At 43.9% G+C, this 19,095-nt stretch overlaps 2 protein-coding genes across 3 annotated transcripts in view; both read left to right on the forward strand.

The window, feature by feature from the left end:
- Positions 1-1,856: 1,856 nt before the first annotated feature.
- Positions 1,857-18,554, forward strand: TCTN3 (tectonic family member 3). Of its 2 annotated transcripts, none has more exons than XM_084846689.1 (14): positions 1,857-2,065; positions 2,230-2,371; positions 4,039-4,160; positions 6,386-6,516; positions 7,101-7,209; positions 8,747-8,865; positions 9,249-9,284; positions 9,597-9,671; positions 9,786-9,911; positions 10,654-10,749; positions 12,841-12,938; positions 13,374-13,539; positions 13,996-14,121; positions 15,395-18,554. In XM_084846689.1, exons 1-14 carry the CDS (start codon positions 1,885-1,887, stop codon positions 15,620-15,622), a joined length of 1,755 nt encoding a protein of 584 aa, XP_084702815.1. In that variant the 5' UTR covers positions 1,857-1,884; the 3' UTR covers positions 15,623-18,554. The 2 variants fall into 2 exon arrangements, with proteins under 2 accessions (XP_084702815.1, XP_084702816.1); XM_084846690.1 differs by having other exon boundaries at positions 2,233-2,371.
- The window catches only part of ALDH18A1 (aldehyde dehydrogenase 18 family member A1), a 37,222-nt gene continuing 32,186 nt past the window's right edge, over positions 14,060-19,095 (forward strand). Inside the window, exon 1 of the mRNA XM_084846685.1 lies at positions 14,060-14,121. The gene's annotated coding sequence lies outside the window, so the exon portion shown is untranslated. The remainder of the gene's footprint in view (positions 14,122-19,095) is intronic.

The raw sequence follows: 19,095 nt of genomic DNA on the forward strand, positions 1-19,095 counted from the left end.
GACTCCGTGGGATGGATATTGGAGGCAATGTGTTACAGTGGTTCCGGTCCTACGTACAGGGCCAATTTCAAAGAGTAACATTGGGTGACTGTTCCTCGGCCCCTTGGCAATTGAGCTATGGGGTGCCGCAGGGTACCATCCTGTCCCCAATGTTGTTTAACATCTATATGAAGCCGCTGGGAGCGGTCATTAGGGGATTTGGAGCTAAATGCCATCAGTATGCTGATGATACGCAGCTCTATCTCCCTGTGACATCTGAATCAGGAGAGGCTGTTCAAGTCCTGAATCAGTGCCTAGACTCAGTGATGGGCTGGATGAGGGCCAATAAACTGAAGCTGAATAAAACAATAAGCTGAATCCTGGCAAGACAGAAGCCCTGTGGGTGAGTGGTTCCTGGGTCTGGGAGATAGGCTCATTGCCTGTTCTGGATGGGGCTGCACTCCCTCTGAAAGATCAGGTCCGTAGTCTGGGGGTACTCCTAGATCCATCATTGTTGCTGGAGGCCCAAGTGGTCGCAGCAGCTCGGAGTGCCTTTTACCAGCTTCAGCTGGTTCGCCAGCTATGGCCTCTCCTGGCCAGGGATAGCTTGACCACGGTGGTACAGGCATTAGTAACCTCAAGACTGGATTACTGCAATGTGCTCTATGTGGGGCTACCCTTAAGGCTGGTCCAGAAGCTGGAGCTAGTGCAGAATGCAGCAGCTCGGCTGTTGTCAGGAGCGGCCCCTTTTCAGCATGTAACTCCTTTGCTGAGGGAACTGCACTGGCTGCCTATTCGCTACCAGGCCAGGTTTAAGGTATTAGTACTAGTGTACAAAGTCCTAAACAACTTGGGACTAGGATACCTGAGAGAGCACCTCCTGCCCTACCAACCTGCCCAGTCACGGAGGTCATCAGAGGGCATGTTCCTGGTGGTTCCACATGGACCTATGGCCCGGTTGGAGTCCACCAGGAGAAGAGCCTTCAGTGTGGTGGCCCCCTTCCTGTGGAATTCCCTGCCTTTAGAGGTCAGGCAGGCACCAACATTGCGTTCTTTCCGGTGCCTCCTGAAGACGTTGTTCTTTCAAGAGGCCTTCCTTGCATGGCCAGCTGTGGGTTGTTGAATTCCACTTCGTTGGGATTTGTCTTTTTAAAAATGTTTTAACTTTTTAAAGTTTTTTAACCATTGTTTTATTCTTATGTTGTTCACCGCTCCGAAATCTTCTGATGAGGAACAGTATATAAATATTATAAGTAAGTAAGTAAGTAAATAAATGTCTGTTGCCACCTTGTGCTTTTAAGGGACACTTTCTGTGTGTCTTTCTACACAAGGCGTGTGAACTCCTGATTACTCACGATAGTTTGTGGGTCCTTTACATGAGGTGGTCATCCACCCGGACCTCTCCCATTCTTTTCAACCATTTCCCTGGCTTTTTTTTAGATCCAGGAAAGTGTGGTATTGTTTAGAAATGGTAGAATGAGAATCTTGTGTATTTGAGCAATTCTGCTGTACCACAGCGCCACCTAGTGCTTGTGTAATGAAACATAAAGCAAGACAGAGAAAGAATCTCCCCCACCCGGGGGAAAAAAAAACCACGTGTAAAGGGGCAGCTCTTAATCCCGCAAAGAATTCGGAAGCAGAAGCCGCGGTAAAGGTGCGGCTTCAAAGCTTCGTGTAGGAAAGCTCTGTGGGCAGCTCTCTCTCAAAACCCCACGCTGGGAAAAGACAGCGATTGAGACCGGAAGTTCAAACTACCTGTTCTTTCCCTCTCTCTGTTTTGAGAATGGAATCTTTTCCTACTTCTATGGTCGCACGCGTAGCGGCTGGGCCTGACGCATTTCTTTAGCGCATAGCTATCATGAGGCTGCGACGCCGGTCTCTTAGCAACGGAGAGATGCGCCCGCCATGGCCGCAGCGGAGCTGCTGCTCCCCGTGCTGCTGCTCCTCCTTCCGTTGTCAGTACCGGGGTCGGCGAAGGCTGAGCCCGAGAACGGAAACGGCGCTCTCGGAGCAGACGACGGTCCTACGGATGAGACGAGCCCCAGCGAGACGCGCGGAGCCCAGGGGGCAGAGAGCCCCGGAGCCGGTGAGGGAGGGGAGGGCTGGGGCTGGCTCGGGCAGTCGATGACCTTACCCCTCCCCCGCCTCGGTGGCACGGCGCCGGGCCCCGTTCTCGGTGCACGGCCTTTTCCTGCCCTCCTGCGTCCGGATCCTTTCCCCCTTTCATTCTTTTCCCTCCCCCGCCCCCAGCAGGCTTGTTGTCAGGTTGCCCCTGTGACCTGCACCCAGGCTTTTGCGACCTCAACTGCTGCTGTGATTCAAGCTGTGGGCCGGAATGCAACCTGGGGAGCTCCGAATGCCCCTTCGCCTTCTGTCTTCCAGGCAGCACCAGGTGAGGTGAATGCATGGGGCCGCCATGCGTTGGGTAAGGCTGGGGTGGGAGGCGAGTGAGCGATCCAGTGAGTTCGGTTTTCGTCTCCTTGGGTGGGGGTGGAGTATGCGCTTTGAATCCACATATCGAATGTACTTTAGGGCAGCGGTTGGGGTGAGTAGCCAACTGATCTGGTACCAGTGAAGTCATGGAGATTCTAGACTGCTTTGGGAGATAAGAGATGTGAACACTTGTACAGGAGAATTCTGGCAGGAGTGGAAAATAAATGCTGTCTGAAAGAGTAATCATGTGGATTTTAGCGCATTCCTTTCTGATGGTCTCTAGGTGTCATTCAAGATTGTGCCCAGAGTACATGTGGTTAGTTTGCAGACTTCTTGTAGCTAGGGTTGCATCAGTAGGTCCACGTTCACTGGGAGAATCCCTTTATATATCTTATCCTATGAATGTCTGGGAAGGGGAAAAGGAGCTTTCTCTGGGCAGCAATTATTGCTGCCCTTGGTTTTCTCTTGCAAATATATTTGAGGGAGGGCTGATGGTTGGGCAGTAAGGCACGTGCTTTGTATGCAGAAGGTTCCCGATTCAAGCCCTTGCATCATTGACTAAAATGGTATTGAGGAACTGAGCTGGGAAAGTCCTCCACCATTGATGAGCCATTGCCACTCACAGTAGACTAGCCTTCTCCAGCCTGGTGCTGTCCAAATGTTTTGGTCTTCAACTCCCAGCATTCCTGACCAATTGCCATGCTGGCTAGGACTGATGTGAGTTGTAGTCTAAGACATCTAGAGGGCACCAGGTTGGGGGAAGGCTGCAAGTAGACAGTATTGAGCTAGATGGACCAGTGATGTGTATCGACATAAGGTAACTTCAAATGTTTAACTGCCTCTCACCCAATAGGTACTCAAGCCAATATACAGTTCACATAAAATAACAATAAATCTCATAGATAATAAAATCACAGGAGCCAGAAATATTCAATAGAGTACAATTGATACAAGATAGGAAATGACTTTAAAATTAAGAGCCTGATTAAAAGATCAACAGAACAGACCCATCTTCACTGCCTATCTGAAACATAATAAAGAAGGGGCCAATCTAGCCTTCCTGGGGAGGGAGTTCTATACAAACTCCCCAGGAGGGTGCCACTACAAAAAAGGCCCTGTCTCGAATATCCAACAACAGGGGAGGGTGCCCCTGCATAAAAGGCCCTTTCTCGAATGCCCAACAATCTAGCTTCTCTAGGTGGTAGGATGTATAGCAGGGCCTCCGATAATGATCACAAATTACAGGCAGGTTCATACAGGAGGAGGTGGTCCTTCACTCTATGATATGTGCATTTTTAAAACCGGAACCTGTAAGATTCTAGACGTTTACTGAACGTTATGATTTCTACAGGTGACCTTGACACTAAGCAGATTTGCATGGCTTCTATATTGCCTGCCTGCCACAAAAGCAACACAAAGTTGGAGCAGGAGGAAAACCAGCTCTTTAATTACTTCATACTGTACTTCACTATTTGCCAGAAATATAGAGAGCCTGTTCATTAAGCTTTGCATTTAGCTATGTATGTTGGATGCAATTGTGTGAAATATATTGTTGACTTGGGTTTGCATAAATAATGCATAGGGGATGATTTTATGTATTTGTGGTTTTGTTTTTTTTTTGATAAGGGCTATGAGTCACGTGTGTCTGGAAAAATCTCTCATTTTCCGAAATAACACTCCTTACCATACTGAAATCCTTTCTGGTCCTGGTGGATGTGTATTGCTCTTCTGTGTGCAGCTAAATGATTGTAAGTTTGAATCAATCTCCAGGTTGCTGTTCTCAGTCAAGGCTCGTTTCTGAAGCCAACATTAGGAATATAAGTGCAAACTGTATTTGTTAGCATTTGCTGAAGGTGGAGGGATATCATGGCTTTTTGTTTATGTAGCTTTTCCTTTAAAACCTTGTGAAATGGATTTCACAACTTCCTGAGCCCATTATGCAATAGTTCTTCCAATTTCTCTTAATAACCAACCTGTATCTACAGTTCTGTAACTTAAACCCTTTCCTTTTGCCCTTACTTTTTTGATAGTAAAATACAAATACATTGTGTGTCAGTTTTCCTTCTGTCAGATGCAGATTTAGTTTTAGTTTAAGTAGACCCAGTGAAATCAATGGGAATTAATTTAGTTATGACTAACCTGTCCTGTTGATTTCAGTGGGTCTACTCTAAGCATAACTAAGGCTGCAATCCTATACTCTTTTATGTGGGTGTAAACCTCATTGAACTCATTGGGGCTTAATTCTACACAGACACCCATAGGATTACATTCTCAGTCTGGATCCAGTTCCATGTCTTTAATTCCCAACTCTTCGAATGTTGTTCTATGCATTATCTCCAGCTTGTCACAGAAATGAAATAAACTCTTGGATGGACATCTTCAGTTAGATGCATATCACAGTGCAATTGAAAAGGCCACAGTTTTGCTGATTCAGAAACAGCCCGCCCCCCTTGGCCAAGAAAACTCTCAGATCTATATTGGCAGTTCTGTAGTCCAGCTTTCCTATGTGTAAAGGGAATTTTTGCTTAAGTTATTTTGTGGTTAATAACAAAATCACAAAAAGCAGATCCTATTCAATAAATAAACTAGAGAACTGCAAACATCAGCCTCATAATATGTAATGGCACCCTGTTACCATGGTGACTGAGACCTGAGCTATGCAGCTCTATCCACCTTGTCTCTAAGCACTTTGCTATTACCTTACTATAATGATTTGCTGGTGTGAAGCTGCAGTTTTGTAAAGAGCGAGTGCTCTCTGACTATCCATAGAATATGATGCAAGGTGCTATTAGCAGTCCTGCTTTCTTTTATCTACTCCTCCAAAGACTCTTTCATGGTTCTGTAGTTCTGCTGAAAAGCAGAACTACCCAGTGTTTGCACAGAAACATTGAAGGTGGCTGCTTTGTCCCAGTAATAGTGAGTAGAGGGAGCAGCTTGTAGCACTAGAGTAGAGAATCTTGCACTAGATCAGAAAAATTCTAGTATGGTAGCACTGTAAATAAATTACAGGCTATGAGCCTGTAATTTATGAACCCCAACAAGTATACTCCTGCATGATATTAAAGATCAGTTCCTTAAAGATTTAGTGGTGATAGTAAGTTATTTGTTAATTGTTGCAAGGATCCTCTTAGCAAAAGCTTTGCAATCAACATGCATACAGTCTTTGGTATAATGCAAAAAGAAGATTTGGACTGCCATAAAATGACAAGTTATAAGTTGCTATAGGAGGGAAGAATGAACTCCATCCAGACTTTCTCAAAAAGTTGGATACCATTCATTAATTATTGGAATAGGTTCCAGCCAGGTGATTTAGCAACTATAGATATACTATATATGTGTTAAATTGAAGTATTGTAACTGTCTTGAATGATGGTATTGGGCAAAACAAAATAATTGTATATAATGAACAAAAATTCTAATCCTGTCCTCTTTTGAGATGTATGTATGTATGTATTTATTTAAGGTATTTATATGTTGCCCTTCATAATATTTATTCCAGGGTCTTTTACAATGTGATTTAAAACAAAATCCTAATAAAATATACAATAAGCCAATTTAAAGTAATATACACATAACAGAATTAGTACTATACATATTTAGCAATTAAAACAACAAAGTAAAACTTCAATTCCAGTGTTTTTTGCTACAGCATCCTGTCAATACTATTTTACAGTGCAAAATGTTATAGTGCCTGAGATAATAAAAAACCTGATGCTTAAAAGATAATAAAGTGGGTGCCAGGCAAACCTTCTTGGGAAAGAAGTTCCACAAGAGGGATGCCACAGAAGAGACTGCGGCCTTTCGGTATCTTTGTGTCCTCTGATAAGGGGTGGAGGATGAACTTTTAACAAGCACTAGGTCCTACAGTTTGCCCTGAAAAATTCTTGCTTCTATAAGTAGTTTACATCTGATGGATTTGTGAAAGGGAGTGATGTTGCTTGTGGGCTTATTATTTTCTCATTTCTACATACAGCAAGATTGAACTATGTACAGAAGCCTCAGGTGGTTACAAAAGAAAACTTTCCAGCACTTTCAGCCCAATATGGAGGACCATCATTTACCTCGGTAGAACAAGTTCAGCCATCTCCATCTGTCTTTTACCAGGTGAGTTGGCTCTCAGCTAGCAATAAGGATTTTCTTCTGAATGTGTGTGTGGGGTTTTTTTTTTTACTGTTGAGGACTACTGCTAGAGCAGCCTCCCCCAATCTGGTGCCCTCCAGATGTGTTTGACCACAACTCTTATCACCACAGACAGCATAGCCATGCTGGCTGGGGATGATTGGATTTGTAGTCCAACACATCTGAAAGGCACCAGGTTGGTGCAGGCTGTGCTGGAGAGTCTGGGGAACTTGTGTCCCTCCAGATGTTGGCCTTAAACTTCCATCCCCTCTGATCATTGGCATGCTGGCTGGGGCTGAAGGTCATTGAACAACACCTGGAGGGCCACACGTTCCCCACACCTGGTCTAGATAGAAGTAGTCAAAGTTAGGTTTTCCCTTTTAGTCTCCATCTTTCTAATTTCTCCTTTTTCCAGGGTGATGAAGCCTGCCTAGTAGCTTACAATGTAAGCTTGTTCAAAGACCCATCCTTGTGCAGTAGAGTGGAAGATCATAAAATCTACTTTACTCAAGACTAGCTGATGCTACTGTCCTGTGTGTGCTTTTCCAAGGCTCCTGTTTCCATTTCAGGTGGGGGATCCCATTCAGACATACTTTGCTGCAACATCAGTATTGAGTGTGCTCAAACAACCTGTGGGCATGGGAGCCAGCCAACTTTGCATTGATGAGAATCCTGCTGGTGAGCATGGGAATTTCAGCAAAGTTCTAACATCTGTTAGCAGTGGTTCAGAAATTTTGCCTGAACTTGGTAGCCAGCCACTTGGAAGTTGTCATAGCCTCTGAGATTAGATTTCTTGCTTCCTCCTCCACAGATGCAAAAGTAAATGAATCTCTTGTTTGTTTATTGCCTGGCAACTGGGAGGCAGGGGGAGGGAGTTTACAAGAGAGGAGTGGTAGAAGGTGCATAGCAACCTGTGACATCCCAGTGTAAGATGTAGCCTAACTTTTTTTTTTTTAAGAGGCAGTCTGTCTTCCAGTTTTCCTAGGATAATTTAAAATAGTGAATTCTCCTATGGTGGAAAAACTAAATTTATGGTTGTGTTGAAGCCTAACTCCCTCTGGGCCTTTAAGTGCTCAGCTTTTGCAGTGTGCTGGGTGATACTGGTTGTCAGCCATGGGGGAGAAGCAGCATGCTCTAGACCAGCGGTCCCCAACCTTTTTGGTGCCAGGGACCAGTCCAATTTTTCCACGGACTGGTTTTTTTTTTCCCCCGCTGGCGGACTTCTGGCCGCTGGGACGCAAATGGCGTCTGCTAGGTGGACACCATTTGCGTCCCTATTCTTTGCAGTAATCGGCTACGTAAAGATTTACGTAGCCTATTACTTGTAGAACAGGGATGCAAATGGCGTCTGCCTAGCGGACGCCATTTGCGTCCCAGCGGCCAGAAGTCCGCCAGTGGCCGGAGCCGGCCAGCAGCTCTGTGGACTTGCCGCAGAGCGGAGCCGGCCGGAGCTGGGGAAGATTCCGAGGGGGGAGAGACGGATTGCCTCCCCCCACCCCCCGGGGACCCAAGGTGAGGGGGTTTTGCACACCCCTGCAGCCTGGTTGCTGACAGGCCACGGACCAGTACCAGTCCGCGGCCCAGGGGTTGGGGACCCCTGCTCTAGAGTGTGTCAGAGGCAGCAGTTTATTATTATTGTAGTTTATTTATGCATTTGATTTCTATCCCGCCCTTCCTCACAAAGAGCCAAGGGCAGCTATTTGGGGAGTCAAAGGGGCTATTAACAGATAATATTGTACAAGGTGGGCAAGAGGTAAAGTTCCAGAGACAGTAGCTACAGAGCCAGAGGAAGGTAGCATAATTCCAGGCAGGAGGTCAGGCTCTAGAAGGGAGCAAGAGCTTAGCCAGGTGAGGTCTTGCCTGGTAAGGCAAGTGGCTTAGACTGAGGAGCAGATTCTGAGGTTAGGGCTTTATAGTACCTGATGGACAGAGATTGGATCTTTGTGGTAGGCTGCTGGAGTATTTGGCAAGGTGGCAAGGCTGGTACTGCAACCTAGGCAGTGCCTTTGAAGCACGGAGCTCAGTCTGCCAGGCTTGCGGTTGACACTGAGCATGGGTGGCACAGCCAGGAGCTAAGATGTTGGATCCTGGCTGCTGGGAGCCTTGATTTAAGACCCATACAGGTTGCCCCTGTTGATTGTATTTGTGGTCTTCTGTCTAGGTTGATATTTGCTGCTTGTTTTTCCTCCCCTCATGTGGCTTGTTCATTTCTTAGGTTTCCTGGAGAGTAAGAGCACAAGCTGTATTCGGATCCTTACTAACCTGATGAGCAGCTGTACCACTGACCCTGCACTGGATGCAGCTTCATACTATCGTCACTTCAGTGTGCTGAAGGTGTCATATATTTAGTCTGCAGTTGACCGCACTATCTTGCTGTTTTGGTGTAATACGTGTTGTCTTTCCTAGTACAAGTAACCTTAGAAGTATGAGTCTCTTGCTGCTTCCTCTCCAATGTAGAACTGATTTAAAAGAGACCTCACTTTATTTTTTAATAACTTAGAAATGTTGCAGAAGCAGCTGGCATTTATGCTGGATGGCTTTAGCCATAAAGAGGATTTAGGTCCTATGGACAAGCATGGCTATTCCTAAATAATGCCTCCATTCCAGTAGTTGAGAGAACATTGTTAAAAAGATAAGGCTGTAAGACTGAGATCAAAGGTTTGTAAATTGTATGTTTTTGTGCAGACACTAAGGCATTTGTGGCTTTTCCTTTTCAGGTCCCAGTCAACATGACTATTTTCCAACCTGTACAGGTGAGATTATGTCAGCAATAATAATTCTTTCTCTTCCTGAGTTAATGGAATCCCACCTTGAAGTCACATGGAATTCTTTGTGAAATTTAGTTGTGTCTCAGAATGCATAGGCAGAAACTATGTAGAAAATATACTGTGAAAGGAAGCAAGGTTCTTGATATACACAAAGAAATCTGTTTTGGAATGTTGTTGGTTTGCTTATGTGGAGTATTGCTGCAAGTTGTGTAAGTCCTTGGTCTAGAATGGCTATGAACAGTTTATGTAGGGTCAGGATGATTTTTGAAAACTGAAAATATGCTTTGCTATCTTCAGGTAAACATCATCCCTCTTTCAGAGCCTGGATCTCCTTCACTGAATGGCAACACATGTCACAACGTTGTTTCTGAGGTATCTCATTAGGTCAGCAAATGCTCTTCTCATTAGCAGAGGAGCATAGAGATGGTATGAGGCCTGTCCAGGTTCATGCCTTGCCTCCCACTGACCAGCATGTCATGCTTCTAGGTGATCTATGAGGTGGAGTTTAATGGGATCCATGGAATTCAGAAGGTTTCTGTCCAGTTCAAAGTGGCCAGTATATTTGGGAATCCAGGAGTCACACTGCAGCAGCACTTTTCTCTTCATTTTGGGGTCAGTACCTGTTCTTGCATGCATCCTTGGACTGGGGAGTAGTGTAATTGCCGGGGCCGGTGTGTGCGACTGGATCCTCGGCTGCATTGTAAGAATGAAATCCAGAGTCAGCATTGTTGTATATTGCTATAGTATATACAATATACTATATTTACTAGTATATAGGCCTTGGTATATTGGTGCTATAAAAGTGAGTTGGCTATTCATGATTCAGGCAAGGCTTGTGAGAGGGTAGTTCGATATCCATTTCTTGACCGTGTGTGTTGAGAAAGGATTGAACGTGTGCTACGGAGGAATTGTTACAGAGATGGTGTAGAAGTCTAGATTATTCTGAAGCTCACTGGAGTCTCAGGCTGTTGAGCTAAGGAAACCTTTTCTAGGTCTGATATTGGTCTGGAGGGGTCCCCATCCAGCTTACCGAGATGATGCAGGGTAATGTGGGAGCTGGGAAATAGAAGGTATTGGTGCTTTAAAACAGAGTACCAGGCAGTTCTAAATGGAGGATGTGCCTTGCAAGCATCTGGTGAAGAAGGATCTGGTGTTCCAGCAATGGCAGGAGTTCCTCAGACTTCACAAATTCTGAGTTTGTAGAACCCCATCTGTGCATACGTTGTGAGCCAGGATTGAATTTGGCTGTTACACTCTGAACTGTAATCATTAGTATGCAGAGAATGGTATCTTATATAAAAATGGTTGATGACATTCCCCCCCACCCCACACACCACCTTTTTGTCTCTTGCAGAATAGGAGCCCTTCTTTCACCAAATGGAGGAGTGGGAATCCTGGATATATCGTAGGAGCACCACTAATAGCTCTGTACAATGGCACCCAGCAGCATGTATCCTTTGTAGCACTGTGTTTGATTCATTATCTTTTCCATCACGTCTGGCTATAGGTTTTAGGCTGGCAACTTTGTTCGGTCAAGAGCCACATTCCCTTGTGGGTAATTTGTCAGGGGGCATATGTTGGCAGTCAGCCAGCAGCGCCGGGCCAGAGCCAAAAGTGAGTGGGTCACCCCTTTTCTCTTTCTGCCTCTCCTGTTTCTTTCTATTTTTCTCCCTCTTCCTTCCCATGAAGTGGGCTGCCAGGGAAGGAACAGATCACTTCTTCCAGAGGTCAGAACTGTATCACCTACAGAGGGCTTTTGAAGTTAGGCTGAAGGCCACAGGTTGCCCTCCCCTGTTTAAGACAATTGTCTGTTGGAGAGCTCTTTGGTGTTCTTCCCCAAGAACACAATATGAAGGGGTTTTACCTCTCTTACTGTTGTTTTTTGGATCACTGCATATGTTTGTATGGAAGTGACAGTGCCCTGTGAGAACCAAGTCTAGAATTAATGCCCCAAGCTTGAGCAACAGGGTCTCCCATTTTTACCTACAAATGAGACTAAGAAGCTAGTGTGACTTACTTCCAGGCAGCAGAAATATTTGTGTTGCTTGGTCAACTGATCTCAGTTTTTTTATTAAGAGCTTTTGTAGATGATGTTTTTATTGTGCACTCAACCATTCCTCACTCATGGTCGCTTATGAGTGCTTTAGATGACATCAGCATCCTCCAGTTTCCATCCTGTGTTTTCCAAGTGCTTCAGTGGGTTTCAGGGGGGCATGGAAAATGCAGTATTTTTTGTAATCATGAAAAAAAGTGCAACTCTTCACCAGTATAGTTGCATTATTCCATTTTGTTCCACTAGACCACAGCACCTAGAGGTTATGTAGTGGAAAGTGCAGAAAGGCAGGAAAGGGGGAAAAAAAAACAACTTTGTGTAGGGATCCAATCTTAAACCTGCCAAGAATTTAGAAGCAGATGTCATGGGTTTAAAAGCCTCATCTAGAAAAGCTCAAAGTAGTAGATTGTAGTGAGGGGAGCAGGGAGTGTGTGTATGTGCAATTATATTTATTGTTGCTTATTCTGAACTTCTCTACTTTGGATTTCTTATCTTTTGAGGACTATTTATGTATTACTCTTTTAGACCACCCAGTAACCAAAGCTCTCTGGGTGGTTTACAAGTAAAATCTGTGTTACATCCTTTTGTTTTTCAGTTCTTGAGCCCGCTGGAAAGAGCATGTGGCTGTCTCCATTAGGTCAGGAGTGCAGAATGCACATACCCTCTTAATTTTATTAGGGTATGTCAGATCTGTATGAACTTCCAGGGGACTGGCTGTGTTAGTTTGGTGCAGCAAAAACAAATCTTGTGACACCTTAAAGACTAACAAACATATTATGGCATAAGCTTTCATAAACTAGAATCCAGTTGATCAGATACATGAAGTGTTAGTTGGCAGGGATATATATACACATGGATATAGGGGGATGGGGGGAATTGTAAAGTGTGGGGTGAAATGCAAGAAGGACAGAATTAATTAAAGCTTAACTGTATGTAAAATAAGCACAGTGACCATTCACAACAGATCAGTGTGAAGAGCCCAGCTGTTTGGTTAAGATGCTGCCATCAGCCAATGAGGAATTATAAACACATCGAGGTTGTGTGTAGTATACCCAGGAGAGGAGATTATCTCTTAAATGTTCTATTACAAGCCCCAAGATTGACCAACTGACAATGCCATTCTTTTTTCTGCTTATGTGTCACACTTAATCAGCAATAGCATATAGAGAGGTGGAGAACTCTCTTTAATTGGGGACTTTCCAGAAGCGTTGTGGGGTATTTTATGTTTGCGCTTCCTTTCAGTGATTGAGACTAAAACAATGGGGTGCTGGGGTTTTGCACTTCATTAAACTAAAACAGGTTGTCTAAACTCTTTTGAAATATTTTATCAATAGATGCCCACTCCAAACCTTTAGGAAAGGAGATAGGTTAAACCATGTAAATAAAGAAATGTGGTACAAACATAAGTACTGCTGCCTGCAGTTTCCTTCTATTTACAAGACTGAAAAGAGTCTCTAGTTTAGCTTCTTGACACTGCCCTTTCCTCAGATAACAGTTTTACGGAATCAAGAAAATGGCCAATGCTCAGCAACTGAGAGGTACAAGGTACAGTTTGGAAAGAATATGATAGCAGGCTGCCAGTTCAGGTAACACTCCTCATATCCTCTTGTGTGTTTGCACCCTTCGTTCAGGTTTTACAGCTAGATTTAGCAAAGCAGGAATGTCTGTTTCCTGCTTAGCACATGAACTGATGAACTTTGCAAGGGCCTGTTCTCTCTCCCCCTATCACAGGCAGATTTATAATGTTCCACAAAGATTCAAGTTCTGTAATTTTGGGGATACCTGTTCTAAAAGTCCAGAGTGTCTTCAGCCCACAGTAAAGCATTTCATTTATTTTTCTCTTACCCCCTTTTTCTAAATGAAAAATGAGCTAACTTTTAAGATCTTTGTCTCTGTGTTGAAAGAATTTCATATGGCAAAGCCACTTAAGTCACTGCTATCTCATTCTGTATTTTTTATGAGAATTAAGTTTCACTGACACACTAGACACATAGGCTTTCTCTGTTCTGTCTTGTTTCCAGTATACCCTTCAAGCTGCAGGAAGCAAACTGTAGCCATTTGCAGGATCTGCTGTACGAAGCCTTCCAGGGGGGACATAACCTAGGGAGTTTGGCTATAACTGGCAATGCTGACCCAGGCCATCCAGGAGAGTGGAACAGCATCTTCACCCAGAGATGCAACAGCCAGGTAACACAGAAAGAGAGCAGACTGCTCTATATCTGGCTTCCCCTTGTAAGCTGTACCAAGCATGTGAAGGATAAGAGGGGCACCACTTACCCTATAGGAGAAACTGTTTTCGTTCAGCTTTGTCAAGTTGAAGCATACTGTGTTTTGCCAAGGCCAGTGGCATGTTCATAAGTCCTACTGTACCCACAAAGAATCTCCTTTAACTGAGCCAAATGTCCCTGGTCTGTATTCTGTTGTTCCTCCCAATGAAAGAATAGGTGCTGATGGTAGAAGTTTCACATTCTGCATCCCCATACATACCAACTACCTCCTCCCATTTTGCTGTGTGCTTGGACACAGATGTTGCACTAATCCCAGCCCTTCTCTTTACTACTGCTAATCTGTTAATTACCCTGCAGAACTACTGCTGTTTGGGATTACTGTTACTTAATTTTTGATTTCCCCTTCTCCTTCTAGGGTGGCCATTGTGTGGTTCCCATTTCCCTGGAGATCCAAGTGCTGTGGGCCCAGGTGGGCCTCCTGTCAAACCCGCAAGCTCAAGTGTTGGGAGCTCGGTACTATTATCTCTGCAAGCCTCTGAAGGTCTGTTTTCTTAGTTGCTTTGGACTAGTTTAGACATAATGCTAAACTATACTTTAGAATTGCATATAGGAGCCACAGTGAGTCTTGGACTACTGCAGTCGCCCCCTCCTCCTTTGTGTGCTGGATAAGGACATCAAAAGCTTTCTATTTTGATTTAAAACTAACCAGAGTTCCCTGTTGCATCCAACTCAGGAACTCTGGTTAGTTCAAACAAGCTAAAACCAAACTGTGGCTTACGATCCTGGCTTTTTCACCAAGTAGAGTTTAAACTAACCAGAGTTTCCTGAGTGTAGATGCAACAGGGAACTCTGGTTAGTTTTAAAACTGGAAGTAGATGCTTCCTGTCATCTCCTCTGACAAATGCCAGAGGAGAAGGGGGAGCCTACGAGCCCAATTTGCTGTGGCTCATGCACATAATGCTAAACCAAACTTACATCCCATTAAATTCATTCTTATTTCTGAAGGATCTAAGGAGGAAAAGCAACACTGGTGACAACAAATTAGAAATCCTACTACTTAACTTCCATTTTAGGGAAGATAGTGGGGAGAACAATAGAGAAACCTACTTCAATCCAGAGGGGATCTGAGGGAAGATTATAGAGGTGATACTAATGGATATAACTCTATATTTATCTAAGTTAATCTGCTTTATTGGCAGAAAGTGCTATAGTTCAAGAACCTGGTTTCTTCTTCAGTACAATTCCATCTATTGCCACTGTAGGGCTCATGAGGGAAGCAAGGTACAGCCCTCAGCCTCACAGCTAATAGAGACAGAACAGATGATAGAAGAATTTGACCACTATTTCAGAAGGTCCTGGCAAAGGTGTGTGTGGGGTGTTCTATGGTCTCTGCATACTTCCCTTCTGCCCCTGTTCCTGCTTCCCCAAAAGAGGACAATTCTGAATCTGTTAATGGAGAAGTGATGGCAGGGAGGAGAAATACCACTTTTCAGTTCCCTTTGTTGTAAAGTAGCCTGTGTCTCCCATTCTAAGCAATAGCAAGGAATAACATTCATGACATACAGCCTCTTTTATGTCTCATCTCTGTACACAGATGTCTCAGGACTCCTTTTTCATACTGTTTTTAAACTAAAAGAAATTATAGCTTTGAATTATGGTCAGTTAGGGGTTAAGAGGGACATGGAGAAGTTTGCTCCTACATTCCTCTCCACTCTCTCTCCCACAATTCCCCCAGAAACTGGCTATAAGGTAGGAACTAAGCAAAGGTCTGTGGGACCTAAGATAATAATATTTTGAGTTTTTTTTTCTTCCAGTCCCTTGGCATATATACAAACATGTTGCCTTTGACAACTACAGCTTCCTTCGCAGATGTTACCAAACGGCCAGAGCCACCACGTGGTCAGCCCAGGGTCTATTGGAAACTTCCATTCGATTTCTTCTTTCCTTTTAAAATGGCATTGAGTGGGGCTATGAGCAGCTCAGGCAGCCTAGCTGGTACTCTACTGGTGTCTTTAATGTTGTTTGAACTACTCATCTCATGAACCGAAGAGACATCTTTCTAACAGGAGGAATAAGATCTGTAAGGGTCATATTAGCATTGCTTGCTATGATGTAACCCAGAATCAGGACTGAAAGCTACCTTGCTGGAAGAATGTTTGAGACAGTCTATCCTCCTAACAGAGGGAGAAGGACAGAACCTGTGTGTCAGATGAACCTGAGATGTAAACAGGGCTGAAGATCTATTTACATGACCATCTGGACTTGTGACCTGGTGAAAAGCCAACAGCCCATGGTGACCTGGTCACACACACATATCACCATATACACAATTGGGCCAACAGTTTTGCCATAAGTGATGTGCCATATCTGTTTATGGATGGATTTCCTTACTGCATGTGACAGACATTCTGGCTATCAGTCCAGTGAAGAGAAAAGGTGGGATTCAAAGTGATATGGGCAGAGTTTCTTCTCTTCCATGCATCCCCATGCGTCTCCCCAAAACCTTTCCAGCATGGAAGTGCTTGAGCTTGAGCCAAGGCCTCTTTAGATCCTGATCAAAGAAAAGACTACCCAACAATGAGCTCTTAGTATCTTCTCCTTCAAAACGAAATATACCAGAGTAGGAAGAGTCCTGTAATTTTCAGTCTACTTTCCCTTCCTTGTTTTTAGTGGGAAGTTTGGGACACTTGATAACTCACAACTTTGTAATGAAAATAATTATTTTCTCTTCATGGGGCTATCATTAAAAACTAATATGGTTCCTTTTAATTATACAATAATCATGCCCTTGTTGGTATCACTCACCTTTTATAGTACCAGTTATTTGCCTTTGCATTACTGGCCAGGGCAGGCTGCAGCCTTTCCTAGAACAGTCAAACTTGGGACATGATGATTACTGAACAATAAACCTGTCTATGAAACCTGAGGATGCTGAGGAAGCTGTCCTGATGCTAGATTTGACAGGACTTATGGTACACTTGATTATTGACTATACTATATCAGTTTAAGTATTGGGTAAGAATTGGGCTTTAATTTTATGTGTGTTGCTACCTATATTCTACTGAAGATGTCGACTCTAACATATACACTGTACATTACACAGCCTTAATAATGAAATCCAATACATAAAACATGAAGAATTATGAAAGCATTTGTTTTGGGCCATCCTGTTATAAACACTCTGCCTGTCTTGAGTATAAAGCAGGATAAATATAATGTCTATCCCACTTTACTCTTTCACTGCTGCTTCAAACTGTGATACAAACCCTAGCATGCTTTCTTTCAGTCATGGCACTTCGTGTTGCCCTATGGCCAAGTAATTGGATTAGGCCCATCCTATTGCATGGTTGTTTCTTAGCATTCCCCTTTGATGCAAGAGGATCATAGCCCTTCTCTGGTATCTGGAAATGTATAAACCTATTTGTTACCAAATAGCCATCATCTTAAAAACCACCCTGATGAAATGAAGGACACCTCTGAGGGACTTACTGTCATGTGTTAACAGGATGTTACATTCATACAAAGTCCTCCAGATTGAAGTAGACTGCAAGAGAATAGTGGACTTCTACTGTCATGGGCCCTGTATGTCCATAAAAATTAGGTCAGAGCCAGTGCGTCTAGGGCAGCTTTTTCCAACTTGGTGCCTTTCAGATGTGTTTGACTGCAGTTTCCATCATCCCCAGCCCACATTGGCAATGAGGTGATGGGTGTTGTAGTCCAACTATCTGGAGGGCACGAGGTTGGGAAAGGCCGGACTAATCTATGGTTTCAGAGTAATCTTTCCTGGTGAGGTAGGTAGAGACAGTGGCCTTCTACCCTGTCAACTCTAAAATAAGGACACTAGGAAAAATTAGCCTCAAAGTCCAAGTCAGGCAAGTGACTTACAGCTTTCCATTTGGAGTGTGATATGAAAGCACGGATGATAGTGGCTTGGCCCAGTGCCTGGCATTCCTGTCCTCATGTCACCTGGGGCTCTGGCAAAAGCATTTCCAGAACGTTTGACCTGGGTGGCTTGTACCACAGGGTTGTTTGTGTGCGTGGCAAGAAATTAGAGCTGTTTCTTTGGGTGTGTCTGCCCTAGCTATTTTCCTTATGAAATGTGACAGAACATATCACCTGTCTGGAAGGCCCATGTAAGCTGCTGTATTTATTCGAAAAGAATGATCAACATTGTCTGATCCCGATGCGGGTGTAGTACCTTTTCACCTACCCTGCAACCCCTACTGCAAGCCATGGGTTGTAGGGTGGGTGAAATGTCACTACACCTGTGCTGTGCGCCCAGTTTGGACGACACGGGAACCCGTGATGCAGCGCAGGTAATTAGGGTAATCACGGTCAGGTGACCGGCATGCGCAGAGGTAGGAGAAACAACCGACGCTGTGCTGTTTCCCCTGCTGATTGTCCGAACTCAGCCGTTGTCTAACAGAAACCCCATAAAGCTCTTTATCAGTCACTGTTGCACATCAAACTTTTAAGAACTCATTCTGTCTCCTTAATTTACTCTGTGCTGTCATTTGCACCTGCATCCTGGAGCTGGCTTTAAGGTACAGTTACCTTATTTGGTGAACATTCTTAACCATGTTTAGTCAGATGTAAGTCTTGTTTCAATAGGAATTACCTCCAAGGGACTGTACTCAGGGTTGCAGCCCTAATAATGTGCTGTTCCATACATTTTAGTGTTATAGTTCATATTTCTGGGTCTGAAATATCTGAATTCTGGCTGTAAGGGGCACATGATTCTGGTGTGTCTCCCTGTTGAGGAGTACATTTTTCCTGTCTGGCTTTAGGCTGCATGGAGCACACAATAACAAAGTCCAGCTTTGTTGACTTTATCTGTTTAAGCATGAGGCCATCTCCCGCATGGATAACCCCTAGGAACAGACTGTTTCCTGACCTGCCTCTTTGTCCCAAAAGAAGCTTGAATTTGTGAGTTCCTTTGTTCCTCCTGTCTAAAAATAAACAGTATTCTGATAGAACAATATGATAATATCTGCTTAAGGTACAGTTCATAGGTCCAAATTCACATTCTCTCTTCTTGCTTGAGGGACAACTGCTGACCAGAGTCAGGTATACTATATACCTCTGAACAGTTTCTACTTAAGAGGGACTGTCCCTTCATTTGTTTGAAATAACTTTGTTCCCAGATGTGAGCACAAAGTCCCAGTTTTGGGAAAGACAGACTGGTGGGTATGCATATGTTCTTGTTAGTTAGTAGATACAACTGCATGATCCTTCTGTAGTGAGCAATGAGAAGATCAGAGTTCTTAAGCACTGCTTTGCTCCATTCTCCTAGCAAGCTTCCCTCAGTGCTAAGATTCAGAAGTAGAAAAAGTGGGCCTTGTGCCACTGCTTTGGACACTGTAATATGTGAAAGTATGCAATTCCTTTTCTGTCCTATCCCAGTACCTCAGGATAGGTTCAAAATATGTAAAGTTTTAAACTAACATTTTAATCTAGGTTTTAAAAGAAGTGCATATCTAAATGTTAGAGTGCATAAATGTATCCTTAACAGTAA

The sequence above is a fragment of the Heloderma suspectum genome, chromosome 3, assembly GCF_057233095.1.
Source record: "Heloderma suspectum isolate Gila_16-S chromosome 3, 16-S_ref, whole genome shotgun sequence".
NCBI lineage: Eukaryota > Metazoa > Chordata > Lepidosauria > Squamata > Helodermatidae > Heloderma > Heloderma suspectum.

Excerpts from the sequence above, each read along its gene's own strand:
- TCTN3 (XM_084846689.1), top strand. The coding sequence starts at position 1,885 with ATGGCCGCAGCGGAGCTGCTGCTCCCCGTGCTGCTGCTCCTCCTTCCG. Across the intron at positions 7,210-8,746 it reads CATTGATGAGAATCCTGCTG|GTTTCCTGGAGAGTAAGAGC; the intron begins GTGAGCATGGGA and ends TTCATTTCTTAG. Across the intron at positions 9,285-9,596 it reads CTATTTTCCAACCTGTACAG|GTAAACATCATCCCTCTTTC; the intron begins GTGAGATTATGT and ends TGCTATCTTCAG.